This window comes from Sparus aurata, chromosome 16 (genome assembly GCF_900880675.1).
Source record: "Sparus aurata chromosome 16, fSpaAur1.1, whole genome shotgun sequence".
NCBI classification, from domain to species: domain Eukaryota; kingdom Metazoa; phylum Chordata; class Actinopteri; order Spariformes; family Sparidae; genus Sparus; species Sparus aurata.
In genome coordinates, this window is record NC_044202.1 from 14640225 (window position 1) to 14654444 (window position 14220).

General features: G+C 42.1%; 1 protein-coding gene across 7 annotated transcripts in view; it reads right to left on the reverse strand.

Moving 5' to 3' along the window:
• Nucleotides 1-14220, reverse strand: part of eml1 (EMAP like 1) — a 54866-nt gene that overhangs the window by 5804 nt on the left and 34842 nt on the right. For 3 of the 7 annotated variants that reach the window (XM_030391392.1, XM_030391387.1, XM_030391393.1), the window contains 13 exons: nucleotides 12491-12626; nucleotides 10597-10617; nucleotides 9509-9634; nucleotides 9316-9344; nucleotides 7929-7955; nucleotides 4815-4944; nucleotides 3111-3260; nucleotides 2331-2400; nucleotides 1969-2079; nucleotides 1759-1854; nucleotides 1293-1427; nucleotides 513-612; nucleotides 80-231 (listed from right to left, as the gene is read on the reverse strand). In XM_030391392.1, coding sequence (XP_030247252.1) covers nucleotides 80-231; nucleotides 513-612; nucleotides 1293-1427; nucleotides 1759-1854; nucleotides 1969-2079; nucleotides 2331-2400; nucleotides 3111-3260; nucleotides 4815-4944; nucleotides 7929-7955; nucleotides 9316-9344; nucleotides 9509-9634; nucleotides 10597-10617; nucleotides 12491-12626 — 1283 coding nt within the window. The remainder of the gene's footprint in view (nucleotides 1-79; nucleotides 232-512; nucleotides 613-1292; nucleotides 1428-1758; nucleotides 1855-1968; nucleotides 2080-2330; nucleotides 2401-3110; nucleotides 3261-4814; nucleotides 4945-7928; nucleotides 7956-9315; nucleotides 9345-9508; nucleotides 9635-10596; nucleotides 10618-12490; nucleotides 12627-14220) is intronic. The other 4 variants (XM_030391388.1, XM_030391390.1, XM_030391391.1 and 1 more) reach the window with 4 other exon arrangements.

The following is a 14220-nucleotide window of genomic DNA, read 5'->3' on the forward strand; positions in this document are numbered from 1 at the left end:
ATTTTATCCCTGAGATGATGTGCGATTCAAAGAAATCTCAAGAGACGGAAACTCTGACTTCTGTTGAACTTTTTCCCACCTCCACTGTTTGTATCTGCTGGTAGCTGCTGTCCCAGCAGACGAGCCTGCGGTCCTTCCCTCCAGACACCAATGTGCCGTTCCTCAGCGTGGACAGAGCAAAGATGCTGCCCTCGTGAGCCCCTTGGATGACGTGGCTGATGCGATTAGTGCCTGCGTGACAGAGATGGGATGAGATGGATGAGAAGGTTCAGTTGGTCGGACATAAAGGTCGACTGCTTGAAGAGGGCAGATTAACGGACAGGCAGATAGACAGACAGACAGCCAGACGGGCGCGGTGCCCATCAGATCAATCAGAGACAAAAAGGGAGATGGTGCAGTTTTGAAGTTCTGATATTTGTGTAAATATTGACACTCATACAAGAGGGATTGAACTCCTCTCATTGGACCACTCTGTATTGATAGAGCTTGAAGGATTGAATGAGTGAACATGCCTTTTCCCCACACCAGGATGTTTCCACTTGAGTCTCCTGTGATGGCATCTCCATTTTCTGCAAAGGTCACACACAACACAAACTTGGGCTTCTCCTGTTTCTGCAAGAAACAAAACAAAACAAAAAACAGAATGTTTCTTCCTTTTTGCTAGATTTGCACTGATTGTCTCAACAGTGCAGAGCAATAGATGGGATCATATCCCAACACAGGCCGCCATGTTCGAATTTGTTCCTCATATCAGACTTTATTTCATGACCTTCTCTTTCATAAGGGCCACAAGTGATGTGCCAGGGGGCCGGACTATTACATTTTCTGTATATTGCATCGTATCATGTCCTATCATTTTGTACTGTATCGTTGAATATCCCACTGTATTGTTTTGTATGTATCATATCATACTGTATCATTCCATATCGTATCATATCATACAGTTTCGTATTGTACTGTATCGTACTGTATAATTTCTTGGAGTTGTCTATTTGACTTACACGGCCTAAGTGAAAACTTTTTAACGTAATAAGAGTAATTCTGTGCATTGCAACATACATAGGCAAGTTTATTTGTATAGCACAATTCAGACACAAGGCAACTCAAAGTGCTTTACAGGCACACACAAATTACATTAAATAACTAATAAATGGGCTAATTAGCCCACGAACAAAGCTAACAAATGGTTGGAATGAGGTTGTTTAAGGGCTGCATTCAGTCCACATGCTGCCAGTTCAATAGACCTGCTTAATGGTATTGATCAAACTGTGTGAAGCAGTCTGGTGTCCTACCTCAAACAGGCCTTGCTTCTTGACCAGCATGCCTTTCTCCAGGCTCCAGAAATAGAGATGAGACTTGCCGCAGGTCACTATGACGTTGCAGTCTGTTGGGTGAAAGTCTGCAGCGAACACCGACTCGTTGGAGCACTGAATCGAAACACGTAAGACACGAAATGGTGAGTCATTGACACTGGTAGAATGTTATGTCTTAGAGGGTAACTCCAACATTTTTACACATTGAAATGTGTTTATAGGTCCACAGGTGGAGTACTACTGCATATGTGAAAACGTGCTATAAAGCCTTTTGTGGCTCCAGAGGAAGCTGCATGTAATCTGATAAATTGCTTCCAGTGATGTCACTCAGTTGCATTGTCTGTAATGCAGTTGTAGTCACCAAGACCCGTAAACACACTTTAATGAGTGAAATTGGCAGAGTAAGCCTTTAAAAGGTCTATTTAATGCACATGTACACACATACCTTGACCTCAGCCAGTCTGTCCTCTCTCTGCCAGTCCCAGACGGAGAGGACGTGGTCATTCGAGTCGTCTACCACACACAATGTGTTTCCACCATTCTAACGATCACAAAAAAGACACAAACCCGTGTTTTTGCAACGTCAGAACAGACATGGCATGTCAGACATGGCCTTAAAAACTCCTTGTTAGGTGTGTCTATGCTGTTTCCTCACCGACTTGGAAAAAGCCAGGCAGACCAAGGCTCGGTCAAAGAAGCCTGTGCCCAGAACGTGGAGTGTGTTGAGGCTGACGGAGTCCCACACACGGACATGAGGAGCTAGCTGCTGCCAAGGAAAACCGCACACACACACACACACACACACACACACACACACACACACACACACACGGTCACAAAGTCATATCTTCAGAAAGAAATGATGTGTGGCTAAATTCAATAGAAAGACTGTATGTGTTTCAGCTCCTCAGTTGGGTAAAAACATAATAAGAAAACAGCAAAACCATAACTCCTCGATCCAATAATAAATCAGTCGCTGAGAGCTGAAGTGATAAAATATCAATCTCTCTCACTTACTTTCCCATCCGAAGAGGTGCCCGCCACCTGCCCAGTTGCTATGGTGATTTTATCAGGATGGACAGCCAAGCTGGTGAAGAAGAAGATGTAAAAAAAAAAAACAGAAAAAAAAACACAGACATGAAACTGGTTAAAAGGCTTTCAACATCAAAAGAGACGCGTGAATATAGATGAGCAACTTGCTCACAGGACATGAAAGGCAGCATTTGGTGAGGGAGGTTTTTAAAGCTGTGAATATGATATTCACTGTAACTACCACACACCGCCGTCTGCTCTAATGTGAGGGGGGAAAATGAAACAGTTTAAGATAAAGTCATCCTCTTTTGGGTATGATGGTGTAGCAACACTCGTAGCGCGTGTAAAGCTCCAACATTTGGCTTCAAAGGAGTAAGAATCTGTTTTCAATCTGTCCTTCTGATCTGTTATCCAAAGTGTTCATTAATTATTTGAACTTTCATTAACCCCAGAGTGTTGAAACATAATCATGGCAGACTTTTGAAGGCTTAGCTGCACTTTACATTTTCCCACAGACATACTTAAATGCCTGTGTAGAAATGAGTAGAAAAATATACTGAAAAGACCTTTGTCTCTGTGTTTGTACCCTTAACAGAAGAAAGACATGCCGTGAATAAGCTTTAAAGCCTGAGAGGATTGTAGAAATAGTGTTGGAATATCAGCTCCAACAGGGAAAAGTGATGAAAAGTAGATGACAGATGTGATATATGCTGCAGTCGACTGCATGTGGAGGCACCAGTCCCTCGGGTCATGTGCGTCTCTCACCATTTGATGTCATCTGTGTGTCCGGTGTAGTGTCTCTGCAGCTGCTCATCCACATTGAAGAGGACGACTACAGAGGCGATGAAGTACACCGTCTCTCCAGTGGGCAGCAAGTAAAGGTTGGAGCGACAGTCTCGACCGCGGTAGCCGTAACTGGTGGTCATACAGGTCAAGGAGTAAAACAAGAATAATGCCAGTGCGATAACACTTCCTGGATGGAGCTTCTCACTTTTGAAGATTTGCTGCTTTTTTGTCTCTAATAGTAAACTGGATACGGGAAGTTTGAAGACATCAGTGCAATTTTCATAAATTATTCCTAGCCCCCATGACACCTGAATGATGATGGTTGCTTAGCTGGTACTGCCGTTGTCCATGGTAGCAGGATGCCATCCCACTTTATTCGAGCGATTGGTAAGGCATGTCATTACTTTGTGTAGATCTAAGTTAGCAACTTTATCATGTGAACACTACTAAAACTAGCTCGCTAGGCAAACACTTCGAAAGCCTTGAAATTGTGCATTTATTATTGGTCTTTGTCAGACGACGTATAACTTGACTGCTGGCCTTGTGGGTCTAACCGCCATATTGGATGTATTATGCGTGCAAGGCTGGTCTGCAGTCAAGTATGTCATGTTTTCCTTTTCTTTCGCTTAATTCTAATTGGTTAAATGGCTTGCTCGAAAAGTATCATCCATAATCGTTATCCTAGTAACCTCCCCAGAAAACTTGTGTTACGTTACTATCTGTTTTATAGACCAAGACATGAATTGAGAGGAAAACGTTATTCGTTCCACGTTAAAAAGTTAAAGCAGCTATGAGAAACAATTATTTTGTGTTGATTCTGGCGGCCCCTGTGGACAAAAGTGGTATGAGCATCAACGCCTCCTGAGATAAATATATCGATCTGGCTACTGTGCATTTATTGAAGAAGTAATTTTTAATATTAGCTGTCTTTTTTAAACACAGCTGTTTGCAGGATGAACATCAATTAAGTTATGTATATATTTTTGACAGTGATAACATAACAGTGAAACGTCAAAGGCACATTTGAATGAGTTCATCAGTCTACTCGTTGCTATATTAAATCATCTATCTAATGTATGCGTGTCACCGATTCATTTTTATAATCTCTCTTTAATCTAGTTCATACTGGATTCAACATACAAAATATGCGGCCTACATGTTTATTTCAGTGTGTGTGTGTGTGTGTTCTCTTCTCAGATTTAATCTCTTCTTTGTCTCCCTTACGGCTCTTTCTCCTTCGGCTTTCTGCTCGACTGAACAACAAACTACATTCATTCTTCCTTCAGTAAATGAAAGAGAGAGAGAGAGAGAGAGAGACAGAGAGAGAGAGAGAGAGAGCAGCGAATAAAACAAAATAAAAATAAAACAGCACAAGAGGAGCTGCTGACTGGTTGCGTCTCAGCCCTGCCAGCTGTTTGCAGGTTATTACTGACTGCAGGCTGCAGAGCGATGAGGCCGACTCCGACTGCGGCAGCCCGGCACGTTGAAAATGAACATCTGAGCAGATCTACTCTGACAGGCGGCGAGAGGAGACGACACATTTGTCGGCTTCCTCTCTTAACTACATCACAGGGCAATCTTGATTTACTCACCTCACGAGATTACTTCTCAAAACTTTTCAATTCAGGAAAAAGTGCAAGGAAAAAAATGTTTAAAAATCAACAAGCCACAGTGAAAGGATACACCCAGTCCAGTTTGAGTTTATTGCTGGGCAGGTCGGCTTTGGCCTCCAGGCAGTAGCTGTCCACCTTCTCTTTGGGCATGAACATGGTGATGGGGCGACCCTTCAAGTACATTTTCACATAACCTTCCTCTAGAAAAAGCAACAGAAAGGATCAGTCAGGTAATACGCATGTACAAAAACAAAGGATTGGTTGGATTATGTTGTTTTTGTTATATATGACAGTATGCAAAAAGCACAGGCGTGACACTGAAGCACAATACAATGCGTTATAATGATGTGAATGACATGGGTGACAATGAATGTGCGACAAGATTAGAGGATAAATGGAGGGATGTGATATGATGTATTCTCAATTAAGAGACAACAAATGACAGAATTTGCAAAGACGAACCAATCAGGTTTTCAACGGACTTTATTAGTCATTTCAAAAAACACTCGTATGACAACAACAGAGAGCGCAAAATCAACTGCAAACACGTTGAAAACTCATGAATATTCAGCTCACAGCGGAGGTTAACCAACATAAAATGCAGACACAAGCAGGGCAATGGAAATGTTATGAAACAAAAAACAAAACAGATCCAAGCTTAGAAAAGTGGATAATGAGAAAAATCCTCATCAAATGTAAAACACTGGAAACGAAATCATGCAGAAAACAAAACAGACAAAACAAATCATCAGTGTCCACAAGGGTTTGTTTTCTTTTCTAATCTCATTAGAAATGTAAAAGAAGTTCCCAATCTCACCCGTAAATCTGTGAAATGTAAGTGTAAAGTGAGATCGGGACTTGTTTTATTATTTCTTTTTATTGGGTGAGGCTAAATCTCTCTGCAACTTTATGGGTGTAAGAGGACATGTGGCCGTAGTGTTTTTAAGGGGACATGTGATATAAAACCATGGATTGACTCTGCACTGACTGCCTTGATAACTGGAACAAACACACATCTTGAGAGGTGAATGTCCACTGGGGATTTCCCAACTAGTAACAAATCTGAAAGTACTGGCTGGGAGACTTGATGGGGCTGCGATAACTGGGCGTATCCAGGGGAGAGTAAGATGACAAACTCCCTGTCTTTCTCAACTGGATGTTTAAGCTCGGGGTCTTTCTGGCCGGTGGCACCTTAGAGGCCGCGCCGACCCTTCTGGCCGCTCTGGCCTTGCTGCTTTCTGGGGTTAGTTGGGAGTTGGTGGCTGAACGGGCCGTGACAGTCGAGGCCGCGGGGCTGCCGCCGGTCGCCGTCCGTTTGGCAGAGCGGCTGAGGTAAATCTGTACTGTGACTAAAACGTAGATGAGGGACAAGAGCAGAGGAGCCGAAAATTATGGAGAGGGGTTGCGGAGGTTGTCAGGGCCGGTTGGGTGGAGAGGGGGCCAAACAGGGACAGAGCAGGGGCAGAGGAGCAAGACATGTAAAAGGGTGGAGGAGGTCAGTAGAAGAAGTTAGACAGATTTTGTGTCACATTTAGTAAAAAAGCAACATGAAACTGGCAAAACACAAACTAAGAAAATACAAATAAAACCAGGGAACTGCTGTTGAGTGTTACCATCAAACACTGGGATCTTATTTTGAAGTTGTAGTTATTAAGACATATTGTGGGCCTGTAAAAAAATAACAGAGTGAAAAACTAGATTCTCCCTTAAAGGGATTCATAAGTAATTATATAATAAATATGTAGTTTCAATCAGAAGAGAAAAGCTCCTCATTGATTTGATTTTTGTGCCTGAACGAGCTCTCTTCTCTTTCATGACTAAATAAAGCGAACAAACAAACTGACCTTAGAGGACAACACAATTTAAAGCTGTTTATTTACTTTATATTTCCGTTTTTCACGTTCGTTGCAGAAAGTGGGAATTCTTCTCTGTGCTCACAGAAAATAAGATGATGGGTATGATCTGCAATATCACAAACAGTTTGGAAGCCAATCCTGGTGGAAATGAAATATATTCGGAGTGTGGTGACATTTTGAGGATTTTAATGGGATAATTATACTTGCTGTCTGCAAAAACCCATTGAGACACACATAATACATTTTTATGTGGGCCCCAATGCAAGTGTGGAGGGCAATTTTTTCCAAGTTATTTGGGATTCTAATAATTATTCAGTGGAACAAACTGAGAGCTTGTAAAACAATCCCTCTTTGATGAAACTGTAGATGTACTGTATGCAACCTGTGACGGGTGGATGCAAGCTTCTGCTTCATCTTAAGAAGTCATCAGCCGATCAGCTAGAGAACCACCGGTCTAGATGCTTCGAAAGGTTAAAAAAAAAAAAATGGTTGCTTAAAGAATGAATTATCCTGTAAGAAGACTGGGTAAACAGCAATATATCTGTGAGGAAATGAGCTTCAACTCCATTCTTTCCTAAATCCTCGGCAGCTTTGTGAATACTTTGCTGGGGGGGGGGGGTTACACACAAACAGACGACACTTCAGAACAGGGGAGGAAACTACAAACAGTGAAAATCCAACAGACTTCATTAGGAAACTACAGCAGAACAGAGATTCAGAGTGTTTGTTATGCAAATATTCACATGGAGGGCCGGAACACAATAAGAGCAGCGGCAAAATCTACTCGCCCTTAAAATGCAGCGAGGAATCTCTCGGAGCAGAGGATTTAAACGTGTTCGCAGCGAAACTCAAAGCGATTGCGAGGAAAGCGAGTGTCAGAAATCTTTGTGTCGTTACTATGGTGACAGAGACTAAATGCCTACAAGCGAAAGCGCGGCTGTGAGCAAACACGCACACACACGTTTGGGTGGAACGGCAGCCTCATCCGCAGTAAAAAAAAACACAAGTGTGGAGACACACGGGTGAACTGCAGACACTGCAATCACACTCTGACGCAGCTCTCAGTGCAGGTTAGGTAGGATGTATGTGTGTTAGTCTAAGGACAGTAAAAAGGTAAGGTCACTTTCACTCACACACACTTTGTCAAACCCACTCCTGCCCCTGCCTGGACAGCTCACTGATCAATGCACGAAAGGGCGATCTCTACATTTACAAGATATGAATTCATTTCAAAATAAAAGTGCAGGTTTGTATCCGAAATCATGTGCAGTGTCCAGAGAGCTGTGCAGGCCGCGGGCTTTCAGGGGAGGGAGGGGTGGTCAGCCTACCTTTGCAGTGGGTCACACGTCGCATCCCTTGTAAAGGTCACAGAGAAAGACACAAGCACCAGGTGAACGGGTGGCACCAGGTGAATTCCTCACTTCCTGGTCTGCCCTAATAGGAGTGCACTTCCTGTTTTCTGCTGCTAATGAACTGCATATTAAAAGCTTTCATTTCCTGTGTGATGGTTTATGGTGATTCAATAAATGATCTTTTTGTTCTGATTTTGGTTTGTTTTCTTCTTCTATCTGCTGTTGTTTCTAACTATGCTTTATAATGTAAAAGGTGAAAAAAAAAACACACAAAAAAAGTGCTTACACCGTCTTGGAGTCCATTTCCTTGAATGCAACGATCCACTTTGTATTGTAATGACCTCATGTATTGCAGGGAAGTAGTATATTGGCATAATTTACTGCTGCAATTATCATCTGTATCGGTTAATTGTCACCCAGTGGCAGTTTATGTCCACGACACTGCCCTGATCGCGCCACTTTGCAGGAGATTATTTGTCTGTAATTAATTCAAATGTCCAATAAGTGGTGTGCAGCGGTAATAATTAACCCTGTGGCGAACTTTCTCCTCGTCAGCATCAACCGTGGGGATGTTTAAAGAGCAGTTAACGGGCTAACACTTGCATAATCTTACGTGACTGATTTTTCACTGCGTTACCATCCTCTGCCTCGTAATCTGATGGTTTTGCAAATACACAAAGAACATGTGTTGTAGCCTGTTAGGATGCAAAAGTGGAGCTAGGTAACCCATATTAAAAACAGCAGTTCAATTTGTGCAAAAATCAATAGCACGCTGAAGATGGAAATTCTGATCAATACTCATTTCATTTCATCTTCAGCCCCATTGTCTTGTGTGCGCCCTTCTTTCTGTTTTGGAGAGCAAACTGTGAGATGGTTGTATTGCATGCAGACTTCTGGAATAGAACTCTATGAGCTGAAAACATTTCATGGGAATCACCAAACCTTAAATAGCCCACGACTGTAGAGTATATTTACACAATGCAAGAAGGAAGCTTGTTAAAAAGAAAACAAGGCATGGAAGTGTGGATGTGACGATGTAGTAATGGATGACTTGTGGATGAACAGATAATGGAAAGAATGGATGATTAAGACACGACATCATGAAGAGACGCCCTCAGTGGTCCTCTGTGTGCAGGAAACAGTCCAAGGCACTGACTCAGATTATAGCTAACATCAATTTCTGTCTTGCTCTGGGAACACACCACAGATAAATACACAGATATTTTGACAGCCTTCCTTCAAAAATGAGTTGACCTTTTGCTGACACAGGGAGCCACTGAGTGTGTAATGGCTCTCGATGGATTGTATCATTGCATCAAACTACCAAAGCTGTCGGAGCCATAAAAGAGCCTCTAGTTCTTACCTGCGTTGAACACTGGATCCCTCTGTTTGCTGCAAAGTAAATGAGTAAACAGACAGCTGTCATTCAGCATCACACCTCCAGGTAAACCATTGATTATAAGGAGATCAGCCTGTGTCAGCCTCCTGTCTTGATTAGACAGAAAAACCTCACTGACTGTGCAGATGGAGGAGAGCTGGCTTTAACATCACGTTACCTGTCACTTCTTTTGCCGCTGGAGTTGCTGCCGGTGGATCCCGCACGGGTGCGGTTGCCCTTGTCGCCTGAATCTTTCCGCGTAAGAGTTCCCACGTGTTCGTTTGAGTTGGCTCGCCTCACAGTGCTGTGGCGAGGAGGAGGAAGGTGGACAGAGGCAAAAAAAAAAGAAAGGGGAGGGGAGGGGGAAGAGCAGAAGAAATAGGTCATACAAGTACCTGACGCTGCTTTTCTAAAAATGCCCTTTGGTTAAGTTTTCATCCAGGACATAGCTTCTGAAAGCATGTAAGGGAAGATGTATTTATTTTATGATTCAGCCCAGAGTTTGTTTTTTTTAAGTGTGACTCTTTTTCAACAGTGTCAGAGAGATTTTGCACCGAAGCAGAAGACAAAAAGAAAGAAATGTGGATATTCGTTGTTTCCTCGCAGTTTCACACTTTCTCTTTACTGTGGTGTTCATAACCACAGCATCAGTACCGACCTGTGCAAATCTGCATATCAGTGGTGCAGACAGACTGCCTATTCACAACAATGAAAAGGCTCCATCAGCAATCCAATGGCCAGTAGGCACAGTCACCTAATCCACCCTATGGGAGAAAAGTCTATTCAGATCCTGAAACTGGCCGCTGGCCGTTATCCCTTCTGGAGAGCATGTGTGTGTTTGTTCAGTAAAGAGCAGAACAGAATAGAAAGAAGAGAGAGAGAGAGAGGGAGAGAGAGAGAGAGAGAGAGAGAGAGAGAGAGAGAGAGAGAGAGAGAGAAACTGTTGTTTGCTGTGTTATCCCATGAGGAATCATAGTAGTTGGGCCACCGGGCACTGGGGAAGGCTGTTGTGTGTGTGTGCCAGCACTGATGGGATTGTGACCAATCTGCAGTTTAGACTAATCCCACACACAGACGGTAAATAACTCAAACTCCAAAGAACAATGCGTCAAACAGCAAACGGCGAGTGTTAGCAATGAGCGACATGGTGAAAGGGAATGTCACAGTTATCATGGAGCTTGGTGAAGGGGATTAATAACAGAGTTAGCATGGATCACAGCAGCCATGATGTTAGATAGTGAGCAGCACGCTGTAACTTCCTCTCACCTGAGGGGCAGGTAGAGAAATCTGGTAGAGTGAGACAGAGAAGACAGAGTGGACAGATTCACAGGACATCACATTGTAGGTGGACGGGACACAAACAGGGTATGACATCACTTTATCAGAGAGAGACAATATATGACAGCGACGACATGCGAGACAGGAGAGATGGGAAAGACAGACAACACAAACATAAACAGGAGAGACGACTCATGTACTATAAACTCTGCATGCAAACCAATTCAACTGTACAGAAATTAGGTGAAATTCAAGTGAAACATACTGTCCTCATCTACTCAGTCCCATGCTGATCGAAAAGCCGGGTGAATGATGACTGAACTTTTACTTGTAGGTAAACTGCCTTTCAGCTGGGTTAATAAACATGACCTTTCCTGTAAACCTAAAATTTCACAGTTGTACTTACTTGAACAGCAATCTGATTAATTGTGTTAAAAAACATACAAACCGCTTTCAATAGACCAAGTAAATCTTACTTGTATGTGACTTTCTTCACTCTGCAATCAATTGTAAAATCAGTCTTGCCACCTGACAGTATTAAATCCACATTAATTAAAAATCAGGATAATTCTATGCATCTATTCTAATCTGATCTGCAATATAATGCCAAGAGGATGTCCCAAAAATGTCTACATTTCAGCGGATGGACAAATTCAAATCCTCTATTTAGCAACGCAGCATGAAAACTCATTCAATAGCTTCATTCATATCAGACTATGAGGTCATGTGTATTTTTTCTGGAAATCTGAGGGATTAAACAAGCTTGGGGGGGATCAAAAACATGAACAGGATGGGGTCTTTACTGGCTCATTATAGTCAATTAACTTTTTTCAACTTATGGGCCAATAAATAAAGACAATTATGAGACATTCAACTTTTTCTCCACAAGAATTAGTTCTGGGCACTGGAGAAAGATTGGAAACAGTACTGAAGCCACAACGGTGGAAAAAGAAAAAAAAGAAAAACACAACTGAGCAAATAGATCTCTCTAGACTTGGCCTAATCACTTCAGTTTATCGAAAATCTTGGCTCGAGTACAAGCTAAAGTTTGAGAAACCGTAAATTAGAAAGAGTCGGGCGAGCTCCGAGGGCAAGGAAACTCAACAAGGAAACAAACTAGACCGAAACACATTTCCTGTCTTGCTTCTTGTTCAGAGGATTTGTTCCTACAACCGTCCTCACCCTGGCTACATTTCAATCTGCAGAACCATTTCTTTACAGTCCTCTTCAGTGAACCTCAAGGTGAGAGTCAGCGAGCATTAAAAGTATCAACTCTCAGTATCAGAGAACACCCCCTAAGCAGAAATAAGAGAACACGTCATGGAAAATCAAAGAAACGACGCCACAGGGGGGTTCACATCTGGTTGGACCGGAGCCGTTCTCTGCCGTCTGCGGAGCTCCATCTGATTATGGTAATGTCAGCCAGAGATGGGAAAAGGCTATTGTTCCCCTGACAGACAAGATTGATAACCTGCGCTCCAGATGCATGTATAAACACACACACACAAGCACACAACAGGGAAGCAGAGACACTGGTGATGACACTGTTCCTCTGTTTATCAGCCTTTGTTTAATGTCAGCTGATAAAAATCCAGAAATAGGATGATTTATGACTCGAATGAGACGATATGGCACAGACGGACAGCGATGCAAAAGTCTGTTGAGACAAATAAAATGCCTGCACAGGAATACGTGACACATGCACCTCCCCACCTGGACTGCATGGAGCTTATGTCAGGATTTAACACTTTTACAAGGGTGTTAACAAGGCACAAAGGTTCGGTAAAGAAACACTAAAAAGTCAACTGAATTCGGCAGAAAACACTCGACTTGAGCTGAGCTGCACCGACTTTACAGTCAAAAGTTCTCTAAAATGTGATACCTCTTGGCTGGTGTGCTGTTGTCCTTCCTGGATCCAGATCCAGATGGGGAGGGCAGAGTCCCGCTGCCTTTCTTTGGTAGGATGGTCCCGTTGTTTACCGTGGGCCGTAACGGCAGGGTGGCGATCATTGGCCTGGCTGGAGGAAACAGGACAACAACAAGCGGCGTGTTCAGAACAAATCTCGATTCAAGACCGTTATCAAACTGCTGTGTGGTCATTAAAGCAACCTGTGAGAGGGAGGAGTTAGAAAATCAAAAATCAAAAAATCAACAGAGAAAGGAAAAAGGAAAGCCTCCCAGCATACACTGGAGTAACAGGTTTATGGACATCATTGTTAGTTTATTCGTGTCTCTACCATGTTCTCATTATTCCTGCAGTTCATCTGGATAGTTCTGACAATCAGCTCTCTGAAGTGAACTCAGCATCTCGCTAAACTGGAAAGCTCAATTTTGACAAACATTTATCATGCTGTGGCCGAAACTTAACATTTTTAAATGATACAAAATTGCTTTAATTACTGCATAAATTACATTCAAACACAAAGCAAACAGTATTAACAACTGTCATGAATGCCTAAGGCAATACTGTTTGCTAAGTTTAATGTCTTCCTGGAAACTTTGCTTTGTCCACCTTGTGCCATGAGATATGTGTCACTACCAGCGCTGAAAAGTAAGTACATTAACTTAACTGCTAATTTGAGGTCCTATATTGTAGTTTTTACTCAACTACATTATTTGATAGCTTTAGTTACTAGTTAATTTGCAGATTCAGATTAATAACACAAAACAGAATCCATAAATTATGATTGAAGGTTGTTGTCCATTAATATAACACTGAAATAATCCTCGGGGGAAATTCCCAAGCTTACCCAGCAATATATGGAATAATTTGAATTAGCTCCAGTTTATCAGCTGCAATATTAAAGTGATGAACGCATGAATGCATCAGTAGTTATAATCCTATAATGTATATTATTCTTGAATGGGCCATTATACACAATGAGTACTTTTACTTTTGTTGCTTTGAGTGCATGTTGACGCTGAAACCTTTGTTTTTTTAGTAAAGAGAAATTTGAAATAGAGAATATTTTACTAAAGTGAAAGAGCTGAGTACTTATTCTGCCGCTGGAAATTGAGATATCGCTGTATCAATACAATAATAATGTTTAACTGTTATATAGTTTACCACTTTCTGTTGCAGACGTAAACACGTCATGTATAAGATACTCCCTCAGCATCATGGTCTCCATTTAGAGCTGCACAGTGTAATGTATCACAAGGATAAAAGTAAACACAGCACATGAGATTCATATTATTCTAAATGTAATTCAAATATTAATTAGCTCAACTACATGTATCTTCTCATTTTATTGATGTTTATACAGATCACATATATTCACCACTCGATTGCAGGAGGGGATTTGACAAAAGAAAAGGGTCATGCACACACACACATACACACACGCCAGTCAGGCTAGCCCAGAATAACAAATTCAAGCTGCAGCTCTATCTGCAGTGATAAATATTTAATAGACCTTGTTCGTTCGGCAGACACACACACACACACACACACATGCATGCGCACTCAGGCCTTCACACACACACAATGCCCTGTTATCTTTCATGTAGTAATTACACAGCAGGGGCAAACCGAGGATGTAATTTTGTTAGCATGTTAAAGAAGATGAATGTGTTCCTGTGTGTGTGTGTGTCCATAGCTGAACGTGTGCA